Here is a 13,179-nt window from a genome sequence, read left to right as displayed (position 1 = left end):
ATCATGGACTTAACTGACAGTCAAGCACCAAAACGTGGCACATAAATACACACACACACATTCCCTACTTGCCATTGACCCAAACTAACCCTGACCAAAACATTGCAAATAGAAGATGGTGTTATGGTGTGTATGTGTATGGGGGGAGTAATGTGTGTGTGTGTGTGTGTGTGTGTGTGGGGGGGGGGGGGGGGGGGTGTACCTGTGTGTGTGTGGAGGCGGGTCTGTGTGTATGTGTGTGTGTGTGTGGGGGGGGGGGATGTATGGGTGGTGGGGGTGTACCTGTGTGTGTGTGTGTGTGTGTGTGTTCATATTGAGCTGTGTAAGCAGGCTTCTTCAGATCTGCTGGACAGGCAGATCTCCTGTTCCTGATGGGATGCTGGGGGAACATCCAGCTCCAGACTGGGGGTTACTGAGGACCTCAACCTCTGAGGAGGAGAGCAGAGCAGAGGAGAAGATGTACAACACAACACAACAACACAAACAATAACAACACAACATAACACAACAACACAACACTACTGAGGACCTCAACCTCTGAGGACGAGAGCAGAGCAGAGGAGAAGATTTACAACACAACACAACAACACAAACAATAACAAAACAACACAACACAACACAACAACACAACAATAACAACACAACAACACAACAATAACAACACAACAACACTACTAAGGACCTCAATCTCTTAGGAGGAGAGCAGAGCAGAGGAGAAGATTTACAACACAAACACAACACAACACAACACAATGCAACAACACAACACAACATACTGTAAGACCCCTCTCACCTCCCATCAGTGATATGATATGATATGATATGATATGATATGATGTGATATGATACAATACAATATATAATATTATACAATATAACCTCCATGAGAGAGCCCTTCCTGGTGTAGAGTTCATGCAGTGCTCCGAGGGGGATGCAGATGATGGAAGCCATAGTCAACATCCAGCCCACAGCTTTGGACCAATCAGGGAACTGGTACCACTTCTCATAGCGAGGAGGGGTGTGCTGCACTATACTGGCCACTAATACAGCCTACACACACACACACACACACACACACACACACACAAATACAGCCTGCAATGTTTATTTTCACATCATCATCATTTACAATAGCAAACCACAGGTAACAGGAATCACAAAAGGGTTACTTGGACCAAGGCACAGAACATAACGTAAATAGACTGTCCAACTCACCAACACCAACAGTGGTGTGAGGACCATCCAACAAATCTTGAAGTACATATTTGTAGATTTTCCCAACATACTTGTGAGCATCATGGAGAATCTTTGCACTCCTTGATTAAGTGCAAACACACATGAATGAAACAAGACACAGAGCAATAGGAACAGATTGACAGAACTGAACCAGGTTGTGGGACCAGTGGAATTTCAAAAACATAGCGGTGGTGCAGTACTACCTAATATCCAGCTGATGGCAGCAATCTCCATCACGGTCATTACGAGGACTGCGACTGCTACAGTGTAGTGGTCCATCAGCTGGAACACATACACCCCACCCTGTTTGTGGAGCAGGTGAGAGAGTCAAGCAGTGCTGTTGCATGTGTATCTGCGTAGGGGGTGTGTGGGGGTGGTGTTGGTGTTTGTGTAGGGCAGCGTGTGGGTGTTTGTGTAGGGCAGCGTGTGGTTGTTTGTGTAGGGGAGCGTGTGGGTGTTTGTGTGGGGGTGGTGTTGGTGTTTGTGTAGGGGAGCGTGTAGGTGTTTGTGGAGGGGAGTGTGTAGGTGTTTGTTGGAGGGGAGTGTATAGGTGTTTGTGTAGGGCAGCGTGTGGGTGTTTGTGTGGGGGTGGGGTTGGTGTTTGTGGAGGGGAGTGTGTAGGTGTTTGTGGAGGGGAGTGTGTGGGTGTTTTTGTAAGGGAGCGTGTGGAGGTGGTGTGAGAGTTTGGGTTACACTTTACCTGACAGTATCGACATAAGAGTGACATGACACTGTCATGAACATGTCATAAACGTGACATTCAGTTTTTGTCAACAAGTTAGGGTTAGGATTAGGTTTAGGTTTAAGGTTAGGGTTAGAGTTAGGGTTACAGTTAGGGTCAGGTTTAGAGGTTAGGGTTCATGTGTCATGACAGTGTCATGTGTTCGTGACAGTGTCTTGTCACTCTTATGTCGATACTGTCAAGTAAAGTGTTACCAGAGATTGTGTAGAGGGAGTGTAAGCATGGTGTGGGTGTTTGTGTAGGGGAGTGTGTGGATGTTTGTGAATGGGCCATGTGGGGATGGTGTGGTGTTGTGTGTGGGGGTGGTGTGAGAGTTTGTGTAGGGGGAGCTTGTGTTGATGTTTATGTAAGGGGCATGTTGGGATGGTGTGTGTGTGTGTTGGGTGTGTGTGAGTGTTTGTGTAGGGGGCCACGTGGGGATGGTGTGGGTGTGTATGACTGGGAGAGTATGGGGGTGTAGGGGGCTGTGCCTAAGGGTGGAGGAGACGTGTGTAGGGGCACTACCTGGAAGACACACGGCAGTCCCACCAGGAAGCTGGGTAAACACACCAGCAGAACCAGAACCTCCCTTCGCCTTAGAGACGGGGGGATCTTTGGACCGACACAATCCATCATTGTGGTGGCTATCAGCTCCAAGTGTGCAAACTGGAGACAATTACATGAGACAAAACAGACAAATGCCAGACAAAACAAGTGAACAAAAAAGCTCTGTCTCTATACAGGTCTGCCAGTATATTTGGTAAAGCAACTTCTTGACTAGATAGATAGATAGATAGATAGATAGATAGATAGATAGATAGATATATACTTTATTGATCCCCAAGGAGAAATTCAAGAACTAAGACTAAACAAACCAGAGAGCACTAAGAAACAGGCAAAAATGAACGGTACCACTTTTTTAAAATTTATTTTTAATAATAGAGACTATAGTCTCTTTTTCAAATGGTCCCTGGCCAAGAAAGGCATCACTGTAAGTAAAAATAGAGACATAGTGACAGAGATATAGTGACATGTGTTATTACATGGCACTTCAAAGTGCTGCAGAAAGTTCCATTCACATGAATGGGCCTTCCCAACGTTCGGAGGTCTGTAACATATATGACCACTGCAAAGTATAATGACCGTTGTCAATAGCAACAGGTTTTGTGCTTCTGATTAGCATCTTTCATGTCATTCCTCGAGTTGTAGGTTCGCTTATTGCTATGGAATTTTATTTTATTTTATTAACACCTGAAACTGTCAATTGCTATGTGTGTGGAAAACTATTTATTTTCTCAGTGGAAGCCACAACATGGTGACAAAATAATTTTTAAAAACCCATTTTGTGTGAAGTTTCTTTTCTCGTTTTGGTAAGTAGCCGTATAATAAACGGGATAATGTATTGTCATACATTGACATGTATGTCATACATGTATGTCATACATACCGGTCATTATCGGAAAATAAGTCCCTTCAGGATGAAGCAAGACTCCTCAGCAATGTTTGCCCTGTCATGACTAACTTTCCGATAATGACTGGCAGATACATACATTGTCCCTTACTTAACAAACCATTTACAACTTACTAAATGGTTAGTTAACTCTTTACTATCATTAGATAACATTAATACATGACTTACAAGTAGTTTATAAGTCACTAAATGTAAATGCTAAATAAACCATTTAGCATGACATTCTGAGAGAAGTGCTTGGTGCTACAGACCTGAGATGTTGGTTGTTTATGTGTGTGTGTGTGTGTGTTTACCTGACTGTCCAGTCCCAGACAGAGCAGCATCAGGAAGAAGAGGAAGGCCCACAGCTGGGGAACAGGCATGGTGGCCAAGATCTCAGGATACACCAGAAATGCAAGGCCAGGCCCTGGGACGAGCAGAGGGGGTCATTCTTCAAACTACACACACTGCTTTCAGTGAGATTTTATTTAAACTGAATGAATGGACATGCTCATGGTACACTACCTCCGACAGCGAGATCCTCCACACTGACACTACGGATGTGAGCCATGTACCCAAGGGCCGAAAAGACGACAAATCCAGAGAAGATGCTGGTGGCTGAGTTGGCCAAGGCTACGATGAGAGAATCTCTGCAGAGTACAGGATTCGGTAGATAGATATATAGATAGATAGATAGATAGATAGATACATGTAGATAGATAGATAGATACTTTATTGATCCCCAAGGGGAAATTCAAGGGGAAATTCAAGGATTCGGTAACCCTTTACTTGGATAGTCAGCCCACAGACTTAACAGATCAACATTCAAGTTTAGTACAGTATTTACAGTAAAATTGTTGTCGAAAATCACCTAACCAAATCCCCCATGTTTGGTAATATTTAAAAATGGCAGATATACTGAACTTGCAGAACGGAGAAATGAATCTACTACTTTCACATGCAGTCCCTATGGGGACATGGGGCCCCGTACTTTCACTAACCTGAGTATGTTGTTGTTGTAGTTATTATAGCTGGCCATAGAGATCATGACTCCAAAGCCCACGCCGATGGAGAAGAAGACTTGTGACAGAGCGTCAATCCAAACCTGATAGTAGATGAACACGTGTAAGTGTAACAGATATTCCCAGGCCACAGAGGAATATATATATATATATATATATATATATATATAAAGTAGCCTTTGAAGTCCACAACAACCTGCAAAATGTATTGGAAGTAATATCATTAGGATTTGAGAGAAAATGATTTTAGTTTGGGCACTGAAGAAGACCTTTTGTGTGGTGTATGTTAGTCAGGTGTTAAGGCCTTTTGCGTTGTGTGTGTGTTATTGTGAGCTATTAAAGCCTTTGCACTGTGTGTGTTAGTGTTAAGTGGCATTGAATGCCTTGGCGTGGTGTGTGTAGATGTGTGTGGGGTGTTTACCTGTGGCATTGAATGCCTTGGCGTGGTGTGTGTAGATGTGTGGGGTGTGTACCTGTGGCATTGAATGCCTTCGCGTGGTGTGTGTAGATGTGTGTGTGGTGTTTACCTGTGGCATTGAATGCCTTGGCGTGGTGTGTGTAGATGTGTGTGTGGTGTTTACCTTAGGCATTGAATGCCTTGGCGTGGTGTGTGTAGATGTGTGTGGGGTGTTTACCTGTGGCATTGAATGCCTTGGCGTGGTGTGTGTAGATGTGTGTGGGGTGTGTACCTGTGGCATTGAATGCCTTGGCGTGGTGTGTGTGGGGTGTGTACCTGTGGCATTGAATGCCTTGGCGTGGTGTGTGTAGATGTGTGTGTGGTGTTTACCTGTGGCATTGAATGCCTTGGTGTGGTGTGTGTAGGTGTGTGTGGGGTGTGTACCTGTGGCATTGAATGCCTTGGCGTGGTGTGTGTAGGTGTGTGTGGGGTGTGTACCTGTGGCATTGAATGCCTTGGCGTGGTGTGTGTAGGTGTGTGTGGGCCTTGGCGTGGTGTGTGTAGGTGTGTGTGGGGTGTTTACCTGTGGCATTGAATGCCTTGGCGTGGTGTGTGTAGGTGTGTGTGGGGTGTGTACCTGTGGCATTGAATGCCTTGGCGTGGTGTGTGTGTGGTGTGTACCTGTGGCATTGAATGCCTTGGCGTGGTGTGTGTAGGTGTGTGTGGGCCTTGGCGTGGTGTGTGTAGGTGTGTGTGGGGTGTGTACCTGTGGCATTGAATGCCTTGGCGTGGTGTGTGTAGGTGTGTGTGGGGTGTTTACCTGTGGCATTGAATGCCTTGGCGTGGTGTGTGTAGGTGTGTGTGTGGTGTTTACCTGTGGCATTGAATGCCTTGGCGTGGTGTGTGTAGGTGTGTGTGGGCCTTGGCGTGGTGTGTGTAGGTGTGTGTGGGGTGTGTACCTGGACCTCTTTGAGTTTGTGCCACTTGGGCGTGAGGAAGAACAGGGCGCCATCTGCTGCCCCCGGCAGTCTGCAGGTGAACACCAGCAGGATGATGAGGATGGTGTAGGGGAACAGCGCCGTGAAGTACACCACCTGCAGGGGGAGACAGAGAGCAGTGAATCACACCACCTGTAGGGGGAGACAGGGAGCAATGAATCACACCACCTGTAGGGACAGACAGAGAGCAGTGAATCACACCACCTGTAGGGGGAGACAGAGAGTACACCACCTGTAGGGGGAGACAGAGAGCAGTGAATCACACCACCTGTAGGGACAGACAGGGAGCAGTGAATCACACCACCTGTAGGGGGAGACAGAGAGCAGTGAATTACACCACCTGTAGGGGGAGACAGAGAGCAGTGAATTACACCACCTGTAGGGGGCAGCACGGTGGGGTGACTCAGATGGCTACTTCTGCACTTACAATACCTAATTTGAGTGCATGAGTGCATTACGATACCTAATTTGAGTGCATTAGTGCATTACGATACCTAATTTAAGTGCATGATTGTATTCACACTGAAAATTCCGACGACATGAAGTGCCCTGCTAATCCCCGGATGGTGCACTCATAACGGTGAAAAAGCTGAGTGAGGAACGATGGACACTTTTCGCCCTCAACAGACGCCATCTTGGCTACATAGTGGAAGGGAAGGGAGCGTTTTCAAACTTAATCGAGGTTGAGAAATCTGGAGCAGCAGCAGTGAAAAACACACAAATACAAGCAAGTTACATGTATAACATAAACCTTTCATGTTTTGACACAGTACGACCATGCCCACGTTGAATAAAGGATGCAGGGGAGTATTGTTGCGCTCAGATGATCTAGAGTTTTAGCCAGGTGCGTTTAAACCAAGAGTTGAAGAGAAAGAGAGGAGTAGTTTGCACACTGAAAGAATTGACTTAAACAAAGTCTACAGCAAGAGTTTGTCCATTTAATTTTGGGAGCACGATCAGACGTTTCAGCTGTCCGGCTATTCTCAATGCTCACGTTGAATAAAGGACACTAATAACTTTATATTTAAATGTTGCGATCGTCATTTCCTTTAAGTGCACAGAGTTTGTGTTCGATTTAAGACAACACTATTCTGTTGAAATTTACACACTCCACGAGTAAGCACACAGGGCAGTGCACACAGGGCACTGCATTGAAGTGTACGCCATTTGGGGCAGGTAAACATCAACATACTGTACCTTGCCAGTGAGTTTGATCCCTTTGAAGATACTGAGGTACTCGATGGCCCAGGCGAGAATGAGGCACCCTAACACTTCCCAGCGTACACTGCCCATGTGTTCAAGACCTTCACTGACATCCAGAAGCCTGTAGCTACACACAACATATGACAGTTCAACCTTACAGTCTGTTACTTTTAAAGTTTAAGTTAAAAACATTCAAAATTAATGAAGAAAAAGAAACGGAATGTGAAGAAACACCATATGAATATAAGCAAGCTAATTTCAAAACACTTATGTTATGTGTTATGCAGATATCCACTAAAGTTAGCATGGGCTGGCCCTCATGCTATGCTATTCTGTATTCATTTCTTTGTATTGTGCTGTATTAGGTTTAAAAGTTAAGTTACTGTAAGTTAAGTTATACTTTATTTGTCCTGTAGGGATTTGTGTTCTCTGGATTTTACTAAATACAATGCAATCCAGTGGAAGTGAGTCATGTGGTTGTGTTTAAGACAACTTGAATTCTACAGAACATCACATACAGTAGCTTGTTTAAGAGATGGAAGTAAATTTACTTAAAGAACTGCTGACTGGCTGACTGTTGGGACGTGTCATTGACAGTAAACTCAGCGGAACAGCTTTCTGGAACATTCCAGGTGTTATTGCACGTCTGCCATGGTAGAGGGGAGCTGAAGGAGTTGAAGAGGTAGAACAGGGTCCAGCTCATGAGGGTGTTGAAGTAGGCACTGATGACGAAAGAAACCACCAGAGTGCCCAGTCCTACTCCTGGGACTCACACACACACACACACACACACACACACACACACACACACACACACACACACACACACAAACACACACACACACACACACACACACACACAAACAGTATATGTATATAATATTATAAAATTACTCTATTACATTCTTGAATAAATGCGGACTCTGGATTCGTGTGATTTTGAACACCTGGCTGTAATGATGATCAATGATATTTCAGTTTGGAAGAGGGATCATCACCTGAAGATTCATATTTAAAAACCCTAACAATCTAATCAATCAATCAGTCAATTCATCTATCCCGCGAAATATTTACAACCAGCTTGGTTCCTCTTCATTGACTTCAAGTAAAATGGCACAAACTGAAAAATGATTTGTTATCATGTTTATTATGTTATGACAGATGGCTTAACTTCTCTGAGCATGTGATAGTCATCTTCTCTGTGATAGTCATCCTTCACTGGCTCCCTGTAGTTGTTAAACTTAAATCTACTCATTTAGATCTCTCAAAATCTTTACAAATCTTCTCTCTCTCTCTCCACCACACACCAACACACATACACACACAAACACACAATTGCGCACGTGCACGCACGCACACACACACACACACACACACATACACACACTAACACATGCGCACGCACACGCACATACACAAACACACAGACACACACACACACACACATACACACACACAAACACACACATTACCTTTGAGCAATGGACATATTTTCATAAAAGCGTGTATAGGTCCACTCTGTGTGAACTGGCCAATGGTAAACTCCATCAGCAACATCGGCAATGCGCAGAGAAACAGCATGATGATATAGGGTATGAAGAATGCACCTGGGTCAAATGCACAAACACACATACACACACACACACACACACACACACACACACACACACACACATACACACACACATACACACACATACACACACACACACACCTTTCTCTCTCTCACACACACACACACACACCTCACACACACACACACCTCACACACACACACACACACACACACACACACACACACACACACACACACACACACACACACACACACACACACACACTCACACACACAAATGAATGAATGAATAAATGAATATGTTTATTATGCTTCATGGAAATTGGGTGGAGTGACCATAAAAAACATATCCTCTCCACCCCACCAGGACACGTACAGGTAGGTCTCAAAACATTAGAATATCATGGAAAAGTCCATTGCCCTGCCCAGACAGAGACGCAAAAGGCTCAGGAAACCACTGTAATTAGCTGATTAGAGCTCATCTCAGGTCTACAGTTCTGTATAATACATTTTTATTCTGAATGACATTTAATGACAGAAGTGTTGTCATAAACGTTTATGACTAGTTTATGACACGTTCATGACAGTGTCATTTCACTCTTATGTCGATAGCGTCAAGTAAAGTGCAACCTGTTTTATTCTAATATTTTGAGATTCTAGATTTTTGATTTCCATTTGCTGTACCGTAATCATCAAGATTAGAATGATCTAGATTAAAACAAAACAAAAAAAAGGCTTGAAATATTTCACTTTATGTGTATTGAATCTAGATTATATGAAAGTTTCAGTATTATTCATTTTTGTTGAGACCCGTCTGTACTACAACACACTTGTATAACCTCTAGTGTGTAGACAAGACACATAAATGACTACATTTCTAGCTAGAATCAAAATGAAGTTGTGACTGAATGTATTTTGTATCAAGCTAGCCAACATACAAGCTACACTGTGTGGTTCATCCATATGCCATTGTCAAGTTATCTTTCTCTCTCATAAGCCACTGTGGTCACTCATTGCTTTGACTGCCTGCAGGACATTCTGCTACATATTATATCAGATGGACTTTGATACTATACTTCTGTTGGTGTATGTATCTCTAAATATATTTATTTACAAAACCTGTTTTGCACACACACACAAACACACACACGCACACACACACACAAACACACACACACACACACACACATATGCATTTACAGCCCAAAAAGATAATCCGTTTCATCAGTTCATCAGTATACTCACCTCCTCCATTTCTATAACAGAGGTAGGGAAACGCTGTTTTGCACACACACACACACACACACACACACACACACACACACACACACACACACACACACACATATGCATTTACAGCCCAAAAAGATCATCCGTTTCATCAGTTCATCAGTATATTCTTACCTCCTCCACTTCTATAGCACAGGTAGGGAAACCTCCAGACGTTCCCCAAGCCCACTGCATAGCCGAGGGAGGCCAGGAGGAACTCCAGCCGCCGGCTCCAGGTGCCTCTCTGCTGTACGGACACAGCTCCATGGCCTTCGGGTGGGTCCATGCATGAAGCGTACGCGGAGGCAGTGGAAGAGAATTGTACGGTGACACTGGCTGTGTCAGTCAGGTGTGTACTGTAGGTTAATGTGTGGTGGTGAGGCCTGAATATGAATATCTTAAAGAAAGGAAATGTCCGTGAGGCGTCCGTGGCCTACTGGTTAGGAAACCGGACTTGTAACTGAGGGTGTGCGTGTGTGTATATGCGTGTGTGTGTGTGTGTGTGTGTGTGTGTGTGTGTGTGTGTGTGTACCCTATCCTCAGATTGGTTAAACGCAAAGGACACAGTGTCTATTTCCTAGTAAAGTAACTTCAAAAAAAGTAACTTCACTTACAGTTTTTCTCAGTTGCTAACCATCTTGAACAAATAACAATGCTTTTGTACAGTCATGCAACTGATTTTGTAAAAATCTGCTGTTTGTTATTTTATTTTTAATGGCTAATGTCATGTTGGTCAAAATGCACTATACTGGTTCCCTGCTGAATAGTCCTACCCCATAAAACAAATTGGCCTTATTTCATCGCTTGTGTCATTACATGCAAATGTGTTGAACTAGTTGTCATAACTAATTGTCATACTGTAGTCTGTGCATATACATTTTTGTGACCTGACAGACAGGAATGTCAGGATGTATAAAAAGATGTACAGTGTTGCACAGCCCTGACAAAGAGGTGTTTTACTGTATATTGCCCATTTTTCATTTGCACAATACTGTAAAAGCCTTTATTTTCTTTATACTTTCACAATGTCTGTCAACAGAAAAAAACTTTGAAACATATCCACTGTCTTGCAATCAACCCCCTCCACACACAATACTGTAATATCTAACTTTGTAGTTTTGAAATAGAAAACAGTGCTGCCTTGCACATTGTTCTTTAGAAAATACTTACAGAGTAAACTGTTACATTGACAGTAAGGCAAAACCGTTTCACTATTTTGACATAAACAATGACATCATGACTTGTCAATTTTGATTGCACGGATTGTTTAATTGGCATAAATATTTGCTTTTGAGGCATAAACTAAGCATTTTGAGCAAAGTACATGCTTTTGCAGGTTCTCCACTATGTGATGCAGTGCACTATGTGATGCACCAATTGTTTTGAGAAATGCACTGTTGTAAAAATGTTCATTATGATGGGGGAGACTTCCATAAAACAACAAATTCTCATCATTTGGCCTGTCCCGTAAGTTCTACGAAACTGAAATTCTGAAATGGCATTTTATTTTTTAGAATTTCTGCTACCATGTTAAATCTAATTTCTGTTATCATGTTAAAGATAAAACAAATAACCCAGAAGTGTAGAATGCACAGCCATGGTCTCTCCCTGGTTTCTACTGCCTAGGGACTGCATCGGAATAAATCTGCTGTCAGCAGAGGTAGTATAGTACATGCAGTTGTCGGATTCAATGATTGTCTTGGAACTCTGTCTAACCATCTCAGGTTCAATACCTAACCAAACTATTGCATAAACTATTGAGTGTGTGTGTGTGTGTGTGTGTCAGAGAGAGGCCCCACTGAGCACATCTTCTATTTAGTGAGGAGGAGGAAGGCTATGGAAGAGGAAGAGCCTGTAGTCTTCAGAGTGAAATTACAAAAAAAATATATTGCAAAAGTCACATTTAAAGAGATTATGTCCAAATTAATTACTCAGTTACCTTCCTCACAGTTATCAGAAGACACACCATCCTTCCTGTAGTCGAAGTAGGCTGCAATACTAATTAGTGTTTTAATTTAACTGATACAAAGTTAGGACAGCAACTATGAAATTTCATAAATATTTATTCCATAACAATCAACAAAAATGAACTACTTTCACAGCAGTGGTCAACAGCACTTAACAAAATAAATGTTCAAATAATAATCAGAATGATATATCAGTTTTGTTTGAGGCCACATTTTGAAACACAAACATTTACAAGTAGTACTGTAGTACTTGGCATTAAAAACAATGGCGATACAATATTTTAAGACACTTGGTGTTTTTATAAGTGTGTGTGTGTTTTTTTTTAATCTTTTCTCTTTCGTTTTGATATCACAGAGGCTCAGAGACAGTCTAACAGTACTTACTGACTCACATACAAAACCACTGCTAAAACGCCGAGGAGAGCCGGGAGAACGTGAGAGGTTCAACAGAGGAGGGAGAACAGTTGAACAAAGAGGAAAACCAACCAAAGAGAGAGACAGAGAGAGAGAGAGAGAGAGAGAGAGAGAGAGAGAGAGAGAGAGAGAGAGAGAGAGAGAGAGAGAGAGAGAGAGAGCGAGAGAGAGAGAAAAGAAGATTAGCTAACTCTGTGACCAACAGTCTTCTGCTTAGGCCAGTCACTTCAGGACATAGCGAATAAATAACAAGAACAGTTCATCTGCAAAAATATTCCCATATTTTTTTTCCTTTTTAAATCCCATCCCTTTTTATTCGGACTGCTACTAGTGTTCAAAGATTTTGTACAAAGAGACATGGAACTCTAATAATGAACAGAGAGAATGAAAGTGTGTGTGTGAAAGAGAAAGAGTGAGAGAGAGCGAGAGAGAGCAAGACACACAGAGAAAAGGCTGGAGTAGTGAATGAGACAGGTGGAAGAATAGTCCTGCAGCTTGGCCACAAGAGGGCGATACGGTGCCAAAAGCCACAGAGACGAGGAAGCCTCTTTCCTGTCTACTGCTTCTAGCATGCTAGCATGCTACCCAGACAGAACCAAGACAGCCAGACAACCTGGGAGGCTGTCCACCATCCAGACAGTTTGTTCTAAACAGTTGTTTGATTTTGTTTAATCGCTAGAAAAAGTATGGCTAAGGCTGAACAGACAGTTGGGGTCTGTTTCTTCATGACCTGGCACGCTCTCCTAACAAAAAAGATATTTAAAAGGCCTTTGGCTGCCACTTCACATCCAGTATCCTTGTTATCATCTACATAAGTAAGTTGTAAGTAATCACATGCACTTCTCATATTTCCAAACCGTAACACGAAACCAAAAATCTCAAATCTTGTAATAATAACATACTTTAAAATGAGAAGTGCACTGTAA

General features: G+C 42.9%; 1 protein-coding gene across 1 annotated transcript; it reads right to left on the bottom strand.

Annotated features, from left to right (window-relative positions):
* Positions 1-308: 308 nt before the first annotated feature.
* LOC121680540 (sodium- and chloride-dependent betaine transporter-like) lies at positions 309-10,158 on the bottom strand. Its single transcript, XM_042059940.1, has 13 exons — positions 10,008-10,158; positions 8,500-8,634; positions 7,579-7,789; positions 7,022-7,154; positions 5,786-5,920; positions 4,409-4,512; positions 3,933-4,057; positions 3,722-3,834; positions 2,483-2,623; positions 1,440-1,539; positions 1,216-1,316; positions 880-1,050; positions 309-428 (listed from the first exon to the last, which is right to left on the bottom strand). The coding sequence occupies exons 1-13, from the start codon at positions 10,156-10,158 to the stop codon at positions 309-311; spliced, it is 1,740 nt and encodes a 579-aa protein (XP_041915874.1).
* Between the last annotated feature and the right edge of the window lie 3,021 nt (positions 10,159-13,179).

The sequence above is a fragment of the Alosa sapidissima genome, chromosome 13 (genome assembly GCF_018492685.1).
Source record: "Alosa sapidissima isolate fAloSap1 chromosome 13, fAloSap1.pri, whole genome shotgun sequence".
In the NCBI taxonomy this organism is placed as follows: Eukaryota; Metazoa; Chordata; class Actinopteri; order Clupeiformes; family Clupeidae; genus Alosa; species Alosa sapidissima.
The sequence above is the reverse complement of the archived record's forward strand: the minus strand, read 5'-3'. Positions and strand labels throughout refer to the sequence as shown.